Source organism: Eriocheir sinensis, chromosome 66 (assembly GCF_024679095.1).
Source record: "Eriocheir sinensis breed Jianghai 21 chromosome 66, ASM2467909v1, whole genome shotgun sequence".
NCBI lineage: Eukaryota > Metazoa > Arthropoda > Malacostraca > Decapoda > Varunidae > Eriocheir > Eriocheir sinensis.
The window spans coordinates 2,155,191-2,170,495 of record NC_066574.1 but is presented as its reverse complement, the minus strand read 5'-3'; the positions used below and the strand labels follow the sequence as shown (position 1 = coordinate 2,170,495).

General features: G+C 48.1%; 2 protein-coding genes across 4 annotated transcripts; one reads left to right on the top strand and one right to left on the bottom strand.

Moving 5' to 3' along the window:
* Window positions 1–219: 219 nt before the first annotated feature.
* Window positions 220–2,098, top strand: LOC126987686 (uncharacterized). The gene is made up of 3 exons (XM_050844815.1): window positions 220–347; window positions 848–1,092; window positions 1,360–2,098. Exons 1-3 carry the CDS (start codon window positions 339–341, stop codon window positions 2,024–2,026), a joined length of 921 nt encoding a protein of 306 aa, XP_050700772.1. The 5' UTR covers window positions 220–338; the 3' UTR covers window positions 2,027–2,098.
* A 2,771-nt stretch (window positions 2,099–4,869) lies between these two features.
* Window positions 4,870–8,972, bottom strand: LOC126987707 (cuticle protein AMP1A-like). 3 transcript variants are annotated; one of them, XM_050844901.1, is made up of 3 exons: window positions 8,820–8,969; window positions 5,345–5,565; window positions 4,870–5,162 (listed from the first exon to the last, which is right to left on the bottom strand). In XM_050844901.1, exons 1-3 carry the CDS (start codon window positions 8,826–8,828, stop codon window positions 4,976–4,978), a joined length of 417 nt encoding a protein of 138 aa, XP_050700858.1. In that variant the 5' UTR covers window positions 8,829–8,969; the 3' UTR covers window positions 4,870–4,975. The 3 variants fall into 3 exon arrangements, with proteins under 3 accessions (XP_050700858.1, XP_050700857.1, XP_050700855.1); XM_050844900.1 differs by lacking the exon at window positions 8,820–8,969 and adding an exon at window positions 5,715–5,867; XM_050844898.1 differs by lacking the exons at window positions 4,870–5,162; window positions 5,345–5,565 and adding exons at window positions 7,952–8,245; window positions 8,450–8,670 and having other exon boundaries at window positions 8,820–8,972.
* Window positions 8,973–15,305: the final 6,333 nt, after the last annotated feature.

The following is a 15,305-nucleotide window of genomic DNA, read 5'->3' as shown; positions in this document are numbered from 1 at the left end:
TAATCTTGATTGATGATGTTGTCCTGACCAAGTTGAACAAGAAAAAGAAAAAAAAGAACGAGAGCAAGAACATGAGCAAGAAAAGGAAGAAAAATGTATAATTGCAAATATGAAAAAAAGAAAACAACAATGATAACGTGTATCCTTCCATCCTGGGAAACTTCTTTATTGACACGAGAAGCGAAGAAAGAAAGGCGTGCCCGGCCCTGAGCCCTGGGAACGTCGTAGCGGCAGGACAGGACGCCCCAAGGCCACTGCTGCCAATCACTGCTGGACTCGCTGCTATAAAGCATAACGCCACCCACACCTCACCGTAGTCCATCTCGCAACCATTCGACATGCAGCTTGTAAGTATAACGTAGCAACTGTTCATTAGTAAAATCATGATATGGTGATTTTTTACAGCAAAGGAAGCAGCTCAAGGCCAAAAACAAATAATAATGAAAATAAAAAGCCCGCTAATCACTGCCCCTATAAAAAAAAAAGAGTCTTGAGGAGTGGCCAAAAGAGAGGTCAATTTCAGGAGGAGAGGCGTCTCGATACTCTCCTCTTGAAAGAGTTCAAGTCGTAGGCAGGAGGAGGAAATACAGACGAAGAAAGATTGTCCCAGAGTTTACGAGTATAAGGGCTGAAAGAGTGGAGATGCTGGTTAACTCTTGGAGAAGGGATTTGTATAGTTAGGGATGAGATAGAGTAGACAGTGGAGTGTAGCGGGGTCGCGGGAGGGGGAGGCATACAGTTAGCAAGTTCAGAAAGTCAATCAGCATGAAAATATCGTTGGAAGATGCAGAAATTGGTTAACTGAGCTCGTATATTGGTTTGCAAAGAACACAACTATTCCTTCCAGCTGATCCTCGCCGCCGTAGCCGCCGTGGCCTTCGCCGCCCCAGATTATAGCAAAACTCTGCCATCCGAAGACCACTCCAGCGAAGAGGTGGTCGAGGTGGTGGTTCCCATTCTGAGGGACGACCGCGTGCAGGAGGAGGACGGACGCTTCAGCGTGGACGTGGAGACAGGCAACGGCATTGTTCTCTCCGAGTCTGGCTCTCCTGCAGGGCCAGACGGTGCCGTGGTGATGGCCGGAGCCTACGCGTGAGTGGCGTGTTGTGTGTGTGTGTGTGTGTGTGTGTGTGTGTGTGTGTGTGTGTGAGAGAGAGAGAGAGAGAGAGAGAGAGAGAGAGAGAGAGAGAGAGAGAGAGAGAGAGAGAGAGAGAGAGAGAGAGAGAGAGAGAGAGAGAGAGAGAGAGAGAGAGAGAGAGAGAGAGAGAGAGAGAGAGAGAGAGAGAGAGAGAGAGAGAGAGAGAGAGAGAGAGAGAGAGAGAGAGAGAGAGAGAGAGACTTACATAAGTACCATTACAGCTACACCGCTCCTGACGGCACTCTGGTCGAACTGAGATTTGTGGCTGACGAGAACGGCTACCAACCAGAGTCTGCCCTGCTGCCCGTGGCCCCCGAGTTCCCGCACCCCATCCCTCAGTTCGTGCTGGATCAGATCGCCTTCGCCGCCGAGGAGGACGCCGCCGAAGAGCTCGCCAACGTGTCCGTCGAGGAGGTCGCTACGACTTACGCTGAACCAAGCTCCTCCGAGGAACAAGTCCCCGCAGCTGCCTCCAGTGTGAATGAAGCCCCTGCAGCTCCCATCAGTGTGAATGAAGCCCCTGCAGCTCCCGCCACTGTGTATGAAGCCCCCACAGCTCCCATCAGTGTGTATGAAGCCCCCGCAGCTCCCCTCAGTGTGTATGAAGCCCCCGCAGCTCCCCTCAGTGTGTATGAAGCCCCCGCAGCTCCCCTCAGTGTGTATGAAGCCCCCACAGCTCCCGCCACTGTGTATGAAGCCCCCGCAGCTCCCCTCAGTGTGTATGAAGCCCCCACAGCTCCCGCCACTGTGTATGAAGCCCCCACAGCTCCCGTCAGTGTGTATGAAGCCCCTGCAGCTCCCGCCACTGTGTATCAAGCCCCTGCAGCTCCCGCCACTGTGTATCAAGCCCCTGCAGCTCCCGCCACTGTGTATCAAGTTCCCGTTTAGCTGATGATGAGACGCTTCCATAACGTGAATTGTATGCCTTCCTTTACTAAATATATCAACTGTTTTGCCTCATTTGACTCTTATCTCGGTAAACCGCAAATTTTCACCTTTTTAATGACTAGACATTCAGCAAAGCCTTTCCACAGGTCATATGAATTCATCTTCAAGCCCGGTCATCAATTTTATATATCCTGAAGCATAGTCGTAGATAGCGTTCATCCCTCAAGCCCAACCGAAAACTCCACTGTTACGGTTTGCTCCCTACAGGTTCTAGATCAGGGAAGGCCTTTATATGTTAGTGGGATTAAGTATATAAGGGCAGTCTCAGTTTGCAATGATAAGCAAATGAGTCTGTATTTAGGATGAGGATGAACAGGCATGACATGACGGTTTGGCCTGCTCCGAGTGACACGCTACAAGATACCTGTGAGAATGTGGAAACGTTTTGTACTCTCTCTCTCTCTCTCTCTCTCTCTCTGAATGAGTCATTTGTAGGGTCTCTGCGCAGAAGGAGACGCATTAAACAACGTCACGGGATGAAGCAGCTTACTGGAGTCGTGTCGAGCGTTCAGCCTTTCGGAGTGTGATTCATGAGCTGCTTATTCACACTCAACTTGCAGGCTGTTTTTATTCTTTTTATTTGCTGCCATTACTCCAGTAGGCTTCTCGTGGTCACAGTTTGTTCGTGGCGCGGGCTGCCTACGAGTGAACTCATGTGTATAGTGCCGCCGTGATATATGCCTTGCTTGGCTCATGTTGCTCCTCGGTGCTTCACACACAGCTGGCAGGCTTTGTGTTCTGTCCACATCGCCAGTTGGGTTTTCGTGGTGCCTGGTGGACGGTCACGGTTCGTTAGTGGTGCGGGTTACCTAATTTAATTTTCAAAGTGGCTGCCGTGATGTATGACTCTTGCTTGGCTCATGCTGGCCCCCGGTGCTTCCCTTGACCGAAGCCACTGAGGTTTAGTGTTGCTTGATAATTACATGATCTGGACAACATGTGGGTATTCTTCCGCCACTCGGTGATGGTTGGATATTTTCAGCATCTTGAGGTGGATCCATGTAAGACTCGTACGCCATGAGTGAAAGATCAGACATCAATTGGTCAGAGTTGGCCCAATTAATACACTCTTTAGAGATCACCACCGCGTCATCGCCCTGACCACTCTTCCACCGCCTCCACGATTCTGTGAGTACTTGAAGGAGTTTCTTTTATGTTATTACACGATGGTGAGAGCTTGCCATGCGTACAGCAGACTGGAAGAGATGATAAGAATATAAGAATAGCATTTTACGTGGACCTGGTGATGTGTCAACGTTAGTGGCGCAGGCGAATTTTATTTATAGTGGCTGCCGTAGTATATGACTTGCTTGGCCCATGCTGCCCCCCGGTGCTCCACTTGAACGAAGTCGCTGAAGTTAAGATTGATTGAAGATTTGGGCAGCATGTGGGTAATCATCTGCCACTCGGCGATGGTTGAAAATTGTCAGCGTGCATCGGTTGGAGTCGAACTTAGGTCACGCTAACCACTCAGCCACTGCCTCCCCATGTAGAATCTAATGGCGAATGAAAACATCTATTAAGGTCTTCAGTCATCTTAGAAACTCATAAATGCCTTATTGTTAGACGTTGGCATTGGTTCTTATTGAGTCCTGAGAGGTCCGTCTTACTCGGCGCCTTTGTCATAGTTTCCTCACCCCTCGAACCGACCTCCTCTCCACCTCTTGTCCAGTCAACCTTCTCCCTTGCTCTGCCTCGCCCTCTGAATGCATGCACCTAGTCTGACCCCTCAAATTCGACCCTTTCGTTACCACTCACCCAGTCATACAGTCAACCTTTTCCATTATAACTCCGTCTAAAGACACGCACCTATAGTCTGACCCCACAACTTCAACCCTCTCTGCGCCACTCATCCAGTTATACAGTCATCCTTCTCCCTTGCTCTGCTTCTCCCTCTGAACGCACAAGTCTCCCCTTATCCTTCACGAAATCTTAATTGCGAGCGTCGTATCTCCAGGCCTTGTCAGGAGCCTAATTGAAGTTGAGCAATCCTGCATAGTTCCTCGGGTAACCTCACACCTGCTCACCTCATTATCAGCCGCGGGGGAATATATTAATGTTTCCAGTTTTGCAGTTAACATATTGGTTTGTACATATTAATTAATGGGTGACCTAAAAAAAAAGCTAAATTTTATCTATTTAAATTAGGGTTTATGGGTCTCTTTTTCGTGTTGATAAAATATGTTGTCTGATGAACTTGATGCACCTTTAAAAAAGCAAGATTTTCTCTAATGTTTATGTGAGGATTTGCAGCTTTTTTTTAGTGGTGATGAAATATTATGTTGTCTCATGAATTCGATGCTAATATAAAAAAAGATTCGTTTAAACTATTCGTATGGAAAATAAGTTATATATGTTGATGTGCAACTTATTTTCCTGGGAGGGCAGGGAACGGAGGGAGAAAGGGAGGGAGACAGGGAGGAAAAGGGAGGGAGATAGGGAGGGAAAGGGAGGGAGATAGGGAGGGAAAGGGAGGGAGATTCCTTTCCCACCGCCCCGCACTCTATGGTATCATTGTTCCGACCTCATTGTATCTAACGCATTGACGTAAGTAAAGTTTAAGCAGAAGTATTATACATCACGACATGAAAATTGTTTAACTTTCTTGCCCCCGCCGTCCGCTCCTTCCCTGCGGCCAGGCGTGACGCCCGGGCCCGCCCCCGCCTGTCCCGTGGCGGCAGCGGCTGGGGTGAGATCAGCCGCTCAGGACAGCCGACAGCACCCTCGCCAAGTTAAAAACACGTACATAAGAATTGTCATATAATGGTCATAAAGAAATTAGCTTATTATCTTCATCTTTAATTCAAGTTTCAGAAGTCTGATACAATAAATACAATAAATAGGGCATCCGGCTTAAATTCGAAGTTGACTATATTCTGATTGTTTGTTTCAATCCTCCTCCTCGGAGTCCCTTTCCGCGTCCTCCTTGGCGGCGAAGGCGATCTGGTCCAGCACGAACTGCGGGATGGGGTGGGGGAACTCGGGGGCCACGGGCAGCAGGTCAGACTCGGGCTGGTAGCCGTTCTCGTTGGCGACGAACTTCACAACGACCAGGGTGCCGTCAGGGGCCGTGTAGCTGCGAGGGAAAGTTTTGCAGATTATGAACAAGCTGAACAATGTTGCATAAGTCAGTATATAGTTGTAGTTATCCTGAGCACCGTATTATGAACAAGCTGAACAATGTTGCATAAGTCAGTATATAGTTGTAGTTATCCTGAGCCCCTTACCCAGGAGGCGTGACCCCTGCCCAACACTCACGAGTACTCTCCGGCGTGGCTCACGGCGCCGTCCTCGCCGTCAGGAGAGCCGCCCTGTGACAAGCGGATGCCGTTGCCAGTCTCGATCTCAAAGTTGAACCTTCCGTCTTCCTCCATTTCGCGCTCATCCTTCAGGATGGGGATGTCTTCCTCGGAGCTCAGGTCGGCCGGGGCGGCCAGACTCAGGTGAAAGGCGATGGCCACAACGGCGAAGATAGCAACCTGACGAAGGAAGAGACTCCTGGTAAAGTTTCCCATTGAGTTTTATGCCATTTCCTATACTCCAAGCCTTTTGAGTCTTAACTGATTAAAGTTTAAGTAGTTTTCTTCAATCTACAAGTATACAGACTGTTGGCCGCTCCCCGACTCACAGATCTCATGGTGGACTGTGTAGATGGACACTGATGGTCAGGCAGCACCTATGGGTCTTATATACTCCCTGTCCCCTACATGCCCGCCGCTACCCCTACGTCCTTGATCCGCATAGGAGTCCTGCGAAAGGCTCGTCCACTCCCTTACAAGGAGGGACCTGTCAGTCCTGTCTGCGCTCCACACGGTTGCTGAGAAACGAATCTCATGTTGCTCAGTCATAAACAGCCAAAGCCACATTTCAGAGCAATACCTAACGCAGCCTGGGATCTGGAGCCGCCATGCAGTAGTGCCAGGATACAGGGAATTAACATGGATCTTTTTGTATGCCTCCCTGTCTGTCTGTCCCTGGAGGGCGTGGTGATGAGCGAGTCTTGCTGAGGGCCACCGCTGAGCCAGTAAACAGAGAAAAGTACATGAATTTATTGCCCATGTTACGATAGCAGCCTAAATACAATGAATGTGAAGGGAAGGATGTATAAACTTGTTCAAGGCTAGGCCCCGGCGAATAAAAAAATCTACTAAAGGCTTCAGTCTTCTTAGAATCTCATAAATAGCTTATTGTTAGGCTTTCACATTGTTTCTCTTTGAGTCCTGAGAGGTCCTTCTTACACGACGCCTTTGTTATAGTTTCCTCACCCCTCGAACCGACCTACTCTTCACCTCTCGTCCTGGCAACCTTCTCCCTTGCTCTGCCTTGCCCTCTGAAGGCATGCACCTATAGTTTGACCCCTCCAGACGACCCTACGATCAACCTTTTCCACTGTCACTCAGTCTAAAGGCACGCAGCTAGTCAGACCCCACAACTTCAACCCTCTCTGCGCCACTCATCCAGTTATACAGTCAACCTTTTCCATTTTCACTCATTCTAAAGACACGCACCTGTAGTCTGACCCCACAACTTCAACCCTCTCTGCGCCACTCATCCACTTATACAGTCAACCTTCTCCCTTGCTCTGCTTCTCCCTCTGAACGCACAAGTCTCCCCTTATCCTTCACGAAATCTTAATTGCGAGCGCCGTATCTCCAGGCCTTGTCAGGAGCCTAACTGGTTGCATTGTTCCTCGGGTCACCTCACACCTGCTCACCTCATTATCAGCCGCGGGGGAATATATTAATGTTTCTAGTTTTGCAGGAAACATATTGGTTTTTACATATTAATTAATGGGTGACCTAAAAAAAAAAAAGCAGGATTTTGTCTAATATTTAAATGAGGGTTTGTGTTTTTTTTTCCGTGTTGATAAAATATGTAGTCTGATGAATTTGCTACGAATTTGATGCTAACTCAAAAAAATATTCGTTTAAAGATTTTATTCGGAGAGTAAGCTGCGGACGGATTTGCTCTAATATTTAGGTGAAGATTTTCTCCATTTTTTTTTGTTTGTTTGTTTTTAAGTGGTTATAAAATGCGTTGTCTGATGCGTTCGAAGCTAACACAAAAAGCATACGTTTATTTTTTCATATTTATGTTTGTTTATTTATTAATCTATTATTTGTTGTTTTAGGTGCCGGCTATAGCGTCGGTCAGGGGTCTCTTCTACGGCCAAAGCCCGTTAGAGGCGCAGGCGAATTTTACTTATAGTATAGAGTAAGTTATGTATGTTAGCGTCCAAATCATTTTTCATTGCACGGCATTTTACCTCGGTGTCTAAATCGTTTCGCCATCGTTGTCCCCCGTCCACTGCCCCGAACTGTTTGGTGTCTGTCTGTATCGTCTGTATATCCTCCTGCCTAAGACTTGAACTCTTTCAAGAGGAGAGTATCGAGACACCTATCCTCCCGAAGCTGACCTCTCTTTTGGCCACTCTTCTGAACTCTTTTTTTTTTTTATAGGGGCAGTGATTAGCGGACTTTTCTTCTCATTATCTTTTTTTTTTTGCCCTTGATCTGCTTCCTTTACTGTAAAAATAAATCATTGTGCCGACTTTATTGTACTTAATTGATTGCCTTAATTAAAATGTAAGTAGAAGCACTATAAAACACGACATGGATTTTGTTTAACTCTCCGCCGTCCGCTCCTTCCCCGCGGACAGGAGTGACGCCCCGCCCCGCCTTTTTTTTTTTTTTTTTTTTTTTTACAACAAAGGAGGCAGCTCAAGGGCACACAAAAAAAAGAAAACAATAATAAAAAAAAGCCCGCAAAGCCTTGTCCCGTGGTGGCAGCGGCTGGGGTGAGATCAGTCGCCAAGTTAAAAACACGTACATTAGAATTGTCATATAATGGTCATAAAGAAATTCATTTATTATCATCATCTTTAATTCAAGTTTCAGAAGTCTGATACAATAAATACAATAAATAGGGCATCCGGCTTAAATTCGAAGTTGACTATATTCTGATTGTTTGTTTCAATCCTCCTCCTCGGAGTCCCTTTCCGCGTCCTCCTTGGCGGCGAAGGCGATCTGGTCCAGCACGAACTGCGGGATGGGGTGGGGGAACTCGGGGGCCACGGGCAGCAGGTCAGACTCGGGCTGGTAGCCGTTCTCGTTGGCGACGAACTTCACAACGACCAGGGTGCCGTCAGGGGCCGTGTAGCTGCGAGGGAAAGTTTTGCAGATTATGAACAAGCTGAACAATGATTATGAACAAGCTGAACAATGTTGCATAAGTCAGTATATAGTTGTAGTTATCCTGAGCACCATATTATGAACAAGCTGAACAATGTTGCATAAGTCAGTATATAGTTGTAGTTATCCTGAGCCCCTTACCCAGGAGGCGTGACCCCTGCCCAACACTCACGAGTACTCTCCGGCGTGGCTCACGGCGCCGTCCTCGCCGTCAGGAGAGCCGCCCTGTGACACGCGGATGCCGTTGCCAGTCTCGATCTCAAAGTTGAACCTTCCGTCTTCGTCCATTTCGCGCTCATCCTTCAGGATGGGGATGTCTTCCTCGGAGCTCAGGTCGGCCGGGGCGGCCAGACTCAGGTGAAAGGCGATGGCCACAACGGCGAAGATAGCAACCTGACGAAGGAAGAGACTCCTGGTAAAGTTTCCCATTGAGTTTTATGCCATTTCCTATACTCCAAGTCTTTTGAGTCTCAACTGATTAATGTTTAAGTAGTTTTCTTCAATCTACAAGTATACAGACTGTTGGCCGCTCCCCGACTCACAGATCTCATGGTGGACTGTGTAGATGGACACTGATGGTCAGGCAGCACCTATGGGTGTTATATACTCCCTGTCCCCTACATGCCCGCCGCTACCCCTACGTCCTTGATCCGCATAGGAGTCCTGCGAAAGGCTCGTCCACTCCCATACAAGGAGGGACCTGTCAGTCCTGTCTCCGCTCCACACGGTTGCTGAGAAACGAATCTCATGTTGGTCAGTCATAAACAGCCAAAGCCACATTTCAGAGCAGTACCTAACGCAGCCTGTGATCTGGAGCCGCCATGCAGTAGTGCCAGGATACAGGGAATTAACATGGATCTTTTTGTATGCCTCCCTGTCTGTCTGTCCCTGGAGGGCGTGGTGCTGAGCGAGTCTTGCTGAGGGCCGCTGAGCATGTAAACAGAGAAAAGTACATGAATTTATTGCCCATGTTACGATAGCAGCCTAAATACAATGAATGTGAAGGGAAGGATGTATGAACGTGCTCAAGGCTTGGCCCCCGGGTCAGCTGGACGCCAGGCACAACTCCCCACCCAATCAGGCAATTGATAAAGAACACTAGTATTTTTTTTTCAGCTACGTGTATGTACTTCTGTCTATTTGCATCATAGGCTCTCTAACAAGCCTACACAAATCTTCTTCTCCGGCGTTACATGCTTAATCAGACCACATTCACCGGGAAGATATATAAGGACACGAATACAAAAGAACACTGTGCCTCACCCAAACTCAGGGTAAGATGACCGCCTGACGCCGACGAGGATGAGGTGTTTGTGTGCCGCCGTGGCCCTCGCCGGAGGTAGCAGGGAGCGGCAGACGAGCTTTATTAGTTTAGGTTGCTAATCTTCTCCTTATAGTGATAACGGCTGGTGCTCATATTACAACACCATCCGTTAAGTGAGTCTCAGGATGCCAGGGACAGCCGCCGCGCCGCCTTGAACAAGTGACGAGTTTGTGATGGACCAGCAACCTCTCGTCTCGCCGTGGGCTGCTCCATTTACGCTGACAGATTATTCATTGGCCAAAACCCTCTATTTGTCTTTCTCGTGAGGGTAAAAGGGAGAGTCCAAACCCTTGCCCGGGCCTGTCAATTAAAGGTGCTGGGTGTAGAGATTCGTTCATCAAGGTGTCCAAGTCTGGCTGGTGAAAGGACGGCGTGGCGTGTCACTCACTTCACCCACTCTACAGATACATCAGATGCGTGGCGCGTTTTTTTGTGCGGTTCCCCTTGTTTTCGACGGTGTCCTTTCCTTATTAGCGGCAAGCCAGCGCCTTTTCGATGCTCACTTAACTAAACTTTCTTTTTTACGATGGAGGAGGAATGCTAGAAGTCCTTCCCTTCACATTCATGCCGTGCCCGAGGAGTCTCCGTGTCAGTATTCGAGTGACAATAATGGGGAACACAGCTGAGGAATGTCCAAGGCGTGTGCAAGTCATGGCCACGATCCTCAGCGTCACCAACACTCAGATGAAGTCGAGATTGCAATTAGAGAATCCAGAAAATCCATTAAAATAATCTCACGCGATGCAACACCTGCAACACCTGCATCGAAGGGTGTCGCCCCCTCAAACCGCCTTCCCTTATCTCCCCGGCCTGGGTGAGTGACCTTGGGCAGCGACTCCCTCCCTCCCTCTCCACCCCGTGCCCCGCTCCTTCCTCGCCCGCCAGGATATTTATTTGTTTTGCGAGACACGCCACCCCGAAAAGTTTCCAGTTCTGAAGCCTGTACACTCACTCTGCGTGTAATATCTTCCTCTGGGAATGTAGTGAAGATGAGAACAGCGGGGAAGGAAAACAAGGAGTAGAAAAAGCCTCCATTTCAAGGTTTAGGTAAGAATGAATCGTATAAAGTTCACCCAAACGAGTCGACATTTTCTTTCGATCCGGCGCATTACTGATCTGCCTAGTGGTCATATTCGCGGCAAAAAGCAAGCAGCAGATAGAGTAATGTGATGACTCGCACACCATATCCAGTCTCTCTGAACTCGTTATAGTGTTGAGTTACCGAGAGAAAGAAATTACATAAAGAAGTTTTTTTACAGTAAAGGAAGCAGCTCAAGGGCAAAAAAATAAACGAGAGAAAAAAGCCAGCCTGCTAATCACTGCCCCTATAACGTAGTAAGCCCCTATAAAGTAGCCTCTATAAAGTACGTAAAGTAAAGGGGTGGAAGTGAGAGAAAAAAACGCTAATCACTGCTCCTATGAAGTATTAAGCTCCTATAAAGTAGCCCAAATAAGGTAAAACGGTTATATATTTGTTTTCATGTTGTTGAGATGCATGTACAGTAAACACGTTCATTATCTGAGGCGCAAACACATAAACAAATGAAATAGGTTTGTCCGTCGGTGGTTAGTGAGCCGGACCGTGGCGACCCTCAGAGCTATCCACGTCTGGCCGCGCCGAAGGCTTCAGCTGGGGCAATACTGGGCGAAGTGACACTTACCAGGCACGCCCTGCCCTCGCCCCGCCCTCTGGAGGCGGAGACCCGTGTGCCCTGTCACCAAGAGGGTCAGAGGAGCTGCAGAGGTGGAAAAAAAAAATGGCAGTCCCCACCACCTCCCTCCGTCCCTTTGTTCCCGAGCGTCGCAAGGCAGGTCAGCCAGGCGTCAGGCACTTGCTCCTAATCTGCCGACAGATTCATACTTGATCCGAAAACATATTTATCAACGCCTCCACTTGCCAAACGTTGCCGCCCTGGTGCTTACTTTTAAATCTTTGAGCGTTAGAATCATTTACCGTCGTGCTGCAAGACCTGTTGAGGCCAGGAGGTGGACTTGATCGTCACGTGGGTTGGCGCTAATATCGGTGTTCTCAGACCCCTCCACACCTCACGTCCACTATTTTCAAAGCCTCATGAGTGTTTTTTCACGCTCATTGTACAAAAGGAAGGGTGAGAGGGTGAGCGTGGAAGGAAGAAGGGAGAGGAAGGGAGAGGAAGGGAGGTGAAGGGAGGAGAAGAGAGGATGAAAAGGAAGAAATAAGGAAGGGGGAGAGATGAAAGAAGGGAGCTGGAAGGGAGGAAAGGGATGCTGGAAGAGAAGTAGGGTCACTCTACCACCAGGGTCATGAAGATACCAATGGAGATGCCCAGAAATCCTACGAAAGCCTTGTCAAATATGAGTGGCTGGGGACCGAAGTGTTCAGGAAAACGGCCCTTATAGGAGGTTCCATGCAGGTCCCTACTTAACCACACGTAACACACACACACAGTTTACTTAGTTTGTTAGTTCTGCTTACTGGACTACAAATGAACGAGTATATTGCACAAGTCAAACTACAATGTAATAGCTTAACAAAGATAAACGTAAAAACTGGTTAACGTAAAAACTGATTGTATAAGATGAATTAAAGTTTTCACATGCAAACACACACACACACACACACACACACACACACACACACACACACACACACACACACACACACACACACACACACACACACACACACACACACACACACACACACACACACACACACACACACACACACACACACACACACACACACACACACACACACACACACACACACACACACACACACACACACACACACACACACACACACACACACGCAAAATGGCACACGAAACAAACACATTAAAACAACAAGGGAAAGACCTCAAAATCAAACATCAGCCCGCCCACGCACACTGACGCAACTAGAGAGAAAAAGAATAATATAAATGAAACAAACATGAGGAAAAGTCTTTAATACACACACACACACACACACACACACACAAACCTGAAACATTTATTAGGAAAACTGCAAACACACACACACACACACACACACACACACACACACACACACACACACACACACACAGGTCAGGGTTAAGTAGAGAGAGATCGGTCTGCCCTTCTGCCTTCCTTCCTTCCTTTCTTCCTTCCTTCCTTCCTTATGTCCGTGAAAACTTTGCTGCGTCATAGGCCCGCCCTCCTCCTGTTTCCCTTCGCCTCTCTCTGCTTCCTTATTTCCTTACCAGTTTTTGTTCCCCTTGCCTAACTTTTACTGTCCTTCTCATTCTCAGTCCGTTCCACTTCCCTCTTCCCCTCCAGTATTGTCTAACCTTTCGCACACACCCACGTTTATTAAGGCTGTCGTATAGGTTGTTGTGTTAGCATTTCCAAGGTATTCCCTCTCTGCTCCCTTCTTTCCTTACCTCCCTCTTGGCGCTTTTGTGTGGGACTTACCTTTACTGTTATTTTCATAGCTCTGTTCTTTATGCTTTCCTTTCCCTCTCTCTCTCTCTCTGGGCTGACACGCAATGTATGTGAATGAGAGCCGAGAGTGCCTGAGAACACGGACTCTGGTTTGCATCTTAAGACAGGGTATCTCGACACCTCTCCTCCCGAAATTGACCTCTTTTTCGGCCACCTCTTTGGATTCTTTTTGGGAGCAGCGAGTAGCGGCCTTTTTTACGATTATTTCCTTTTTTTGTGCCCTTGAGCTGTCTCCTTTGTTGTAAAAAAAAACTCCCTTACTCTACCTCTTTGCCTCCTGTCCTACCCTCCCTCCCAATAATGAAAAGATAGATGAGATGACAGGAATGTGCAAAGACGTAATGTTTATCTTAAATCAATAACAGGGATATCCATAACTCTTTGCTGGAGACGTGATTGTTTTTAACTGGGAGGCGTTACGTCTTGCTTGCATAAAACTGTATCTTAGGGAAATCTACCTATCTTAAAATTTAGCAAACCTATGTATCAGTATAGGGAAATGTGACGTAAAGTAGTGTAAGGTAATGTAAGGACAAAATACAGTGGGGTTGAGACTATATGTATGTTATATGTGAATATCTCAATACATTAATCTAAGAAAATCAAATCTCCCTCCTGGCTGCCTCTATCTCGTTCTCTCGTCCCAGTAGCTTCCCTCTGTCCCTTCCTGCCCCGGATCGCCTGCCTCTCCCTGCATTCCTTCCTCCGCTCCCTTCCCTTCTTTGTTTCTCTCTCCCTCCTGCTGTTCGCCTTGCTCCTCTCACCCCCTTATGGCCTCGCTCCCTCCCTCGCCCTCGCCCTCGCCCTCGCCCTTCATCTTCCTCCTCCTCCTCCTCCTCCTCCTCCTCCTCCTCCTCCTCCTCCTCTTCCGCCGCCTATGCTTCTTATTCGCGCTTAGCTTCTTATCCCCTCCATCTTTCTTTCTTTCTCTCTCTCTCTCTCTCTCTCTCTCTCTCTCTCTCTCTCTCTCTCTCTCTCTCTCTCTCTCTCTCTCTCTCTCTCTCTCTCTCTCTCTCTCTCTCTCTCTCTCTCTCTCTCTCTCTCTCTCTCTCTCTCTCTCTCTCTCTCTCTCTCTCTCTCTCATCACGATAACAGGAATGATGAAAGTGGAGCGGAATGTGTGTGTGTGTGTGTGTGTGTGTGTGTGTGTGTGTGTGTGTGTGTGTGTGTGAGTGTGAGGGTGAGTGTGAGTGTGAGAGACAGAGATTTAGTGGGAGTGTAGTCATGCAAGCTTCTCTCTCTCTCTCTCTCTCTCTCTCTCTCTCTCTCTCTCTCTCTCTCTCTCTCTCTCTCTCTCTCTCTCTCTCTCTCTCTCTCTCTCTCTCTCTCTCTCTCTCTCTCTCTCTCTCTCTCTCTCTCTCTCTCTCTCTCTCTCTCTCTCTCTCTCTCTCTCTCTCTCTCTCTCTCTCTCTCTCTCTCTCTCTCTCTCTCTCTCTCTCTCTCTCTCTCTCTCTCTCTCTCTCTGTCTCTCTCTCTCTCTCTCTCTCTCTCTCTCTCTCTCTCTCTCTCTCTCTCTCTCTCTCTCTCTCTCTCTCTCTCTCTCTCTCTCTCTCTCTCTCTCTCTCTCTCTCTTTGGTGGGATAAACAGGTCGAAGGTAAATAAATTCGCCGCTAAATTGAAGGTTTGGTACGAAATCATCAACTTGTTCGACATTTCCCAATCTACGCTCCCCGACCCTGCAACCATTTCGCCGCTCAACTCCTATTCCTCGCCCTCTTAAATAATACTCTGCCCCCGTTAATTATTTCTTCAGGAACAAGGAGAGAGAGAAAAAAAAGAGACGCGATAAGTCCACATCAAAGAGCGAACCTTCATGCATGGCTGGCGTTTCCACATTCACTCAAACATTTCTGCATGATTTCTACGAGCCTGTAAATTAACGTGAACACCTTACCCTCCCTTCCTCCCCGAGCTGTGCCAGAGGTCAGGAGCCGCCAAATGGTACGGGCCGAGGAGGAGGAGAAGAAGGAATGGGAGGAGGAGGGCAAGGAGAAGGGCGACCGTTCGTACCTGGTTGGGGTCACGGAGCTAAACAGGTGCGCTGATCCTGTGTCCCTGAGGCTAAGGTGGAGGCTATCTCAGGTCCCTCAGGTTCACACACACATAGGTAGATGTATACAAGCGGTACTAACACTATATATCTACACCCAAAGGCTTAGCTCTTAAATCTTCCCTTGATAGTTTCACACACGGATTTGACACATGTTCTTTACCGACCGAGCTGCCCCTGAAAAGAGTAAAGGCTTCCTCGGG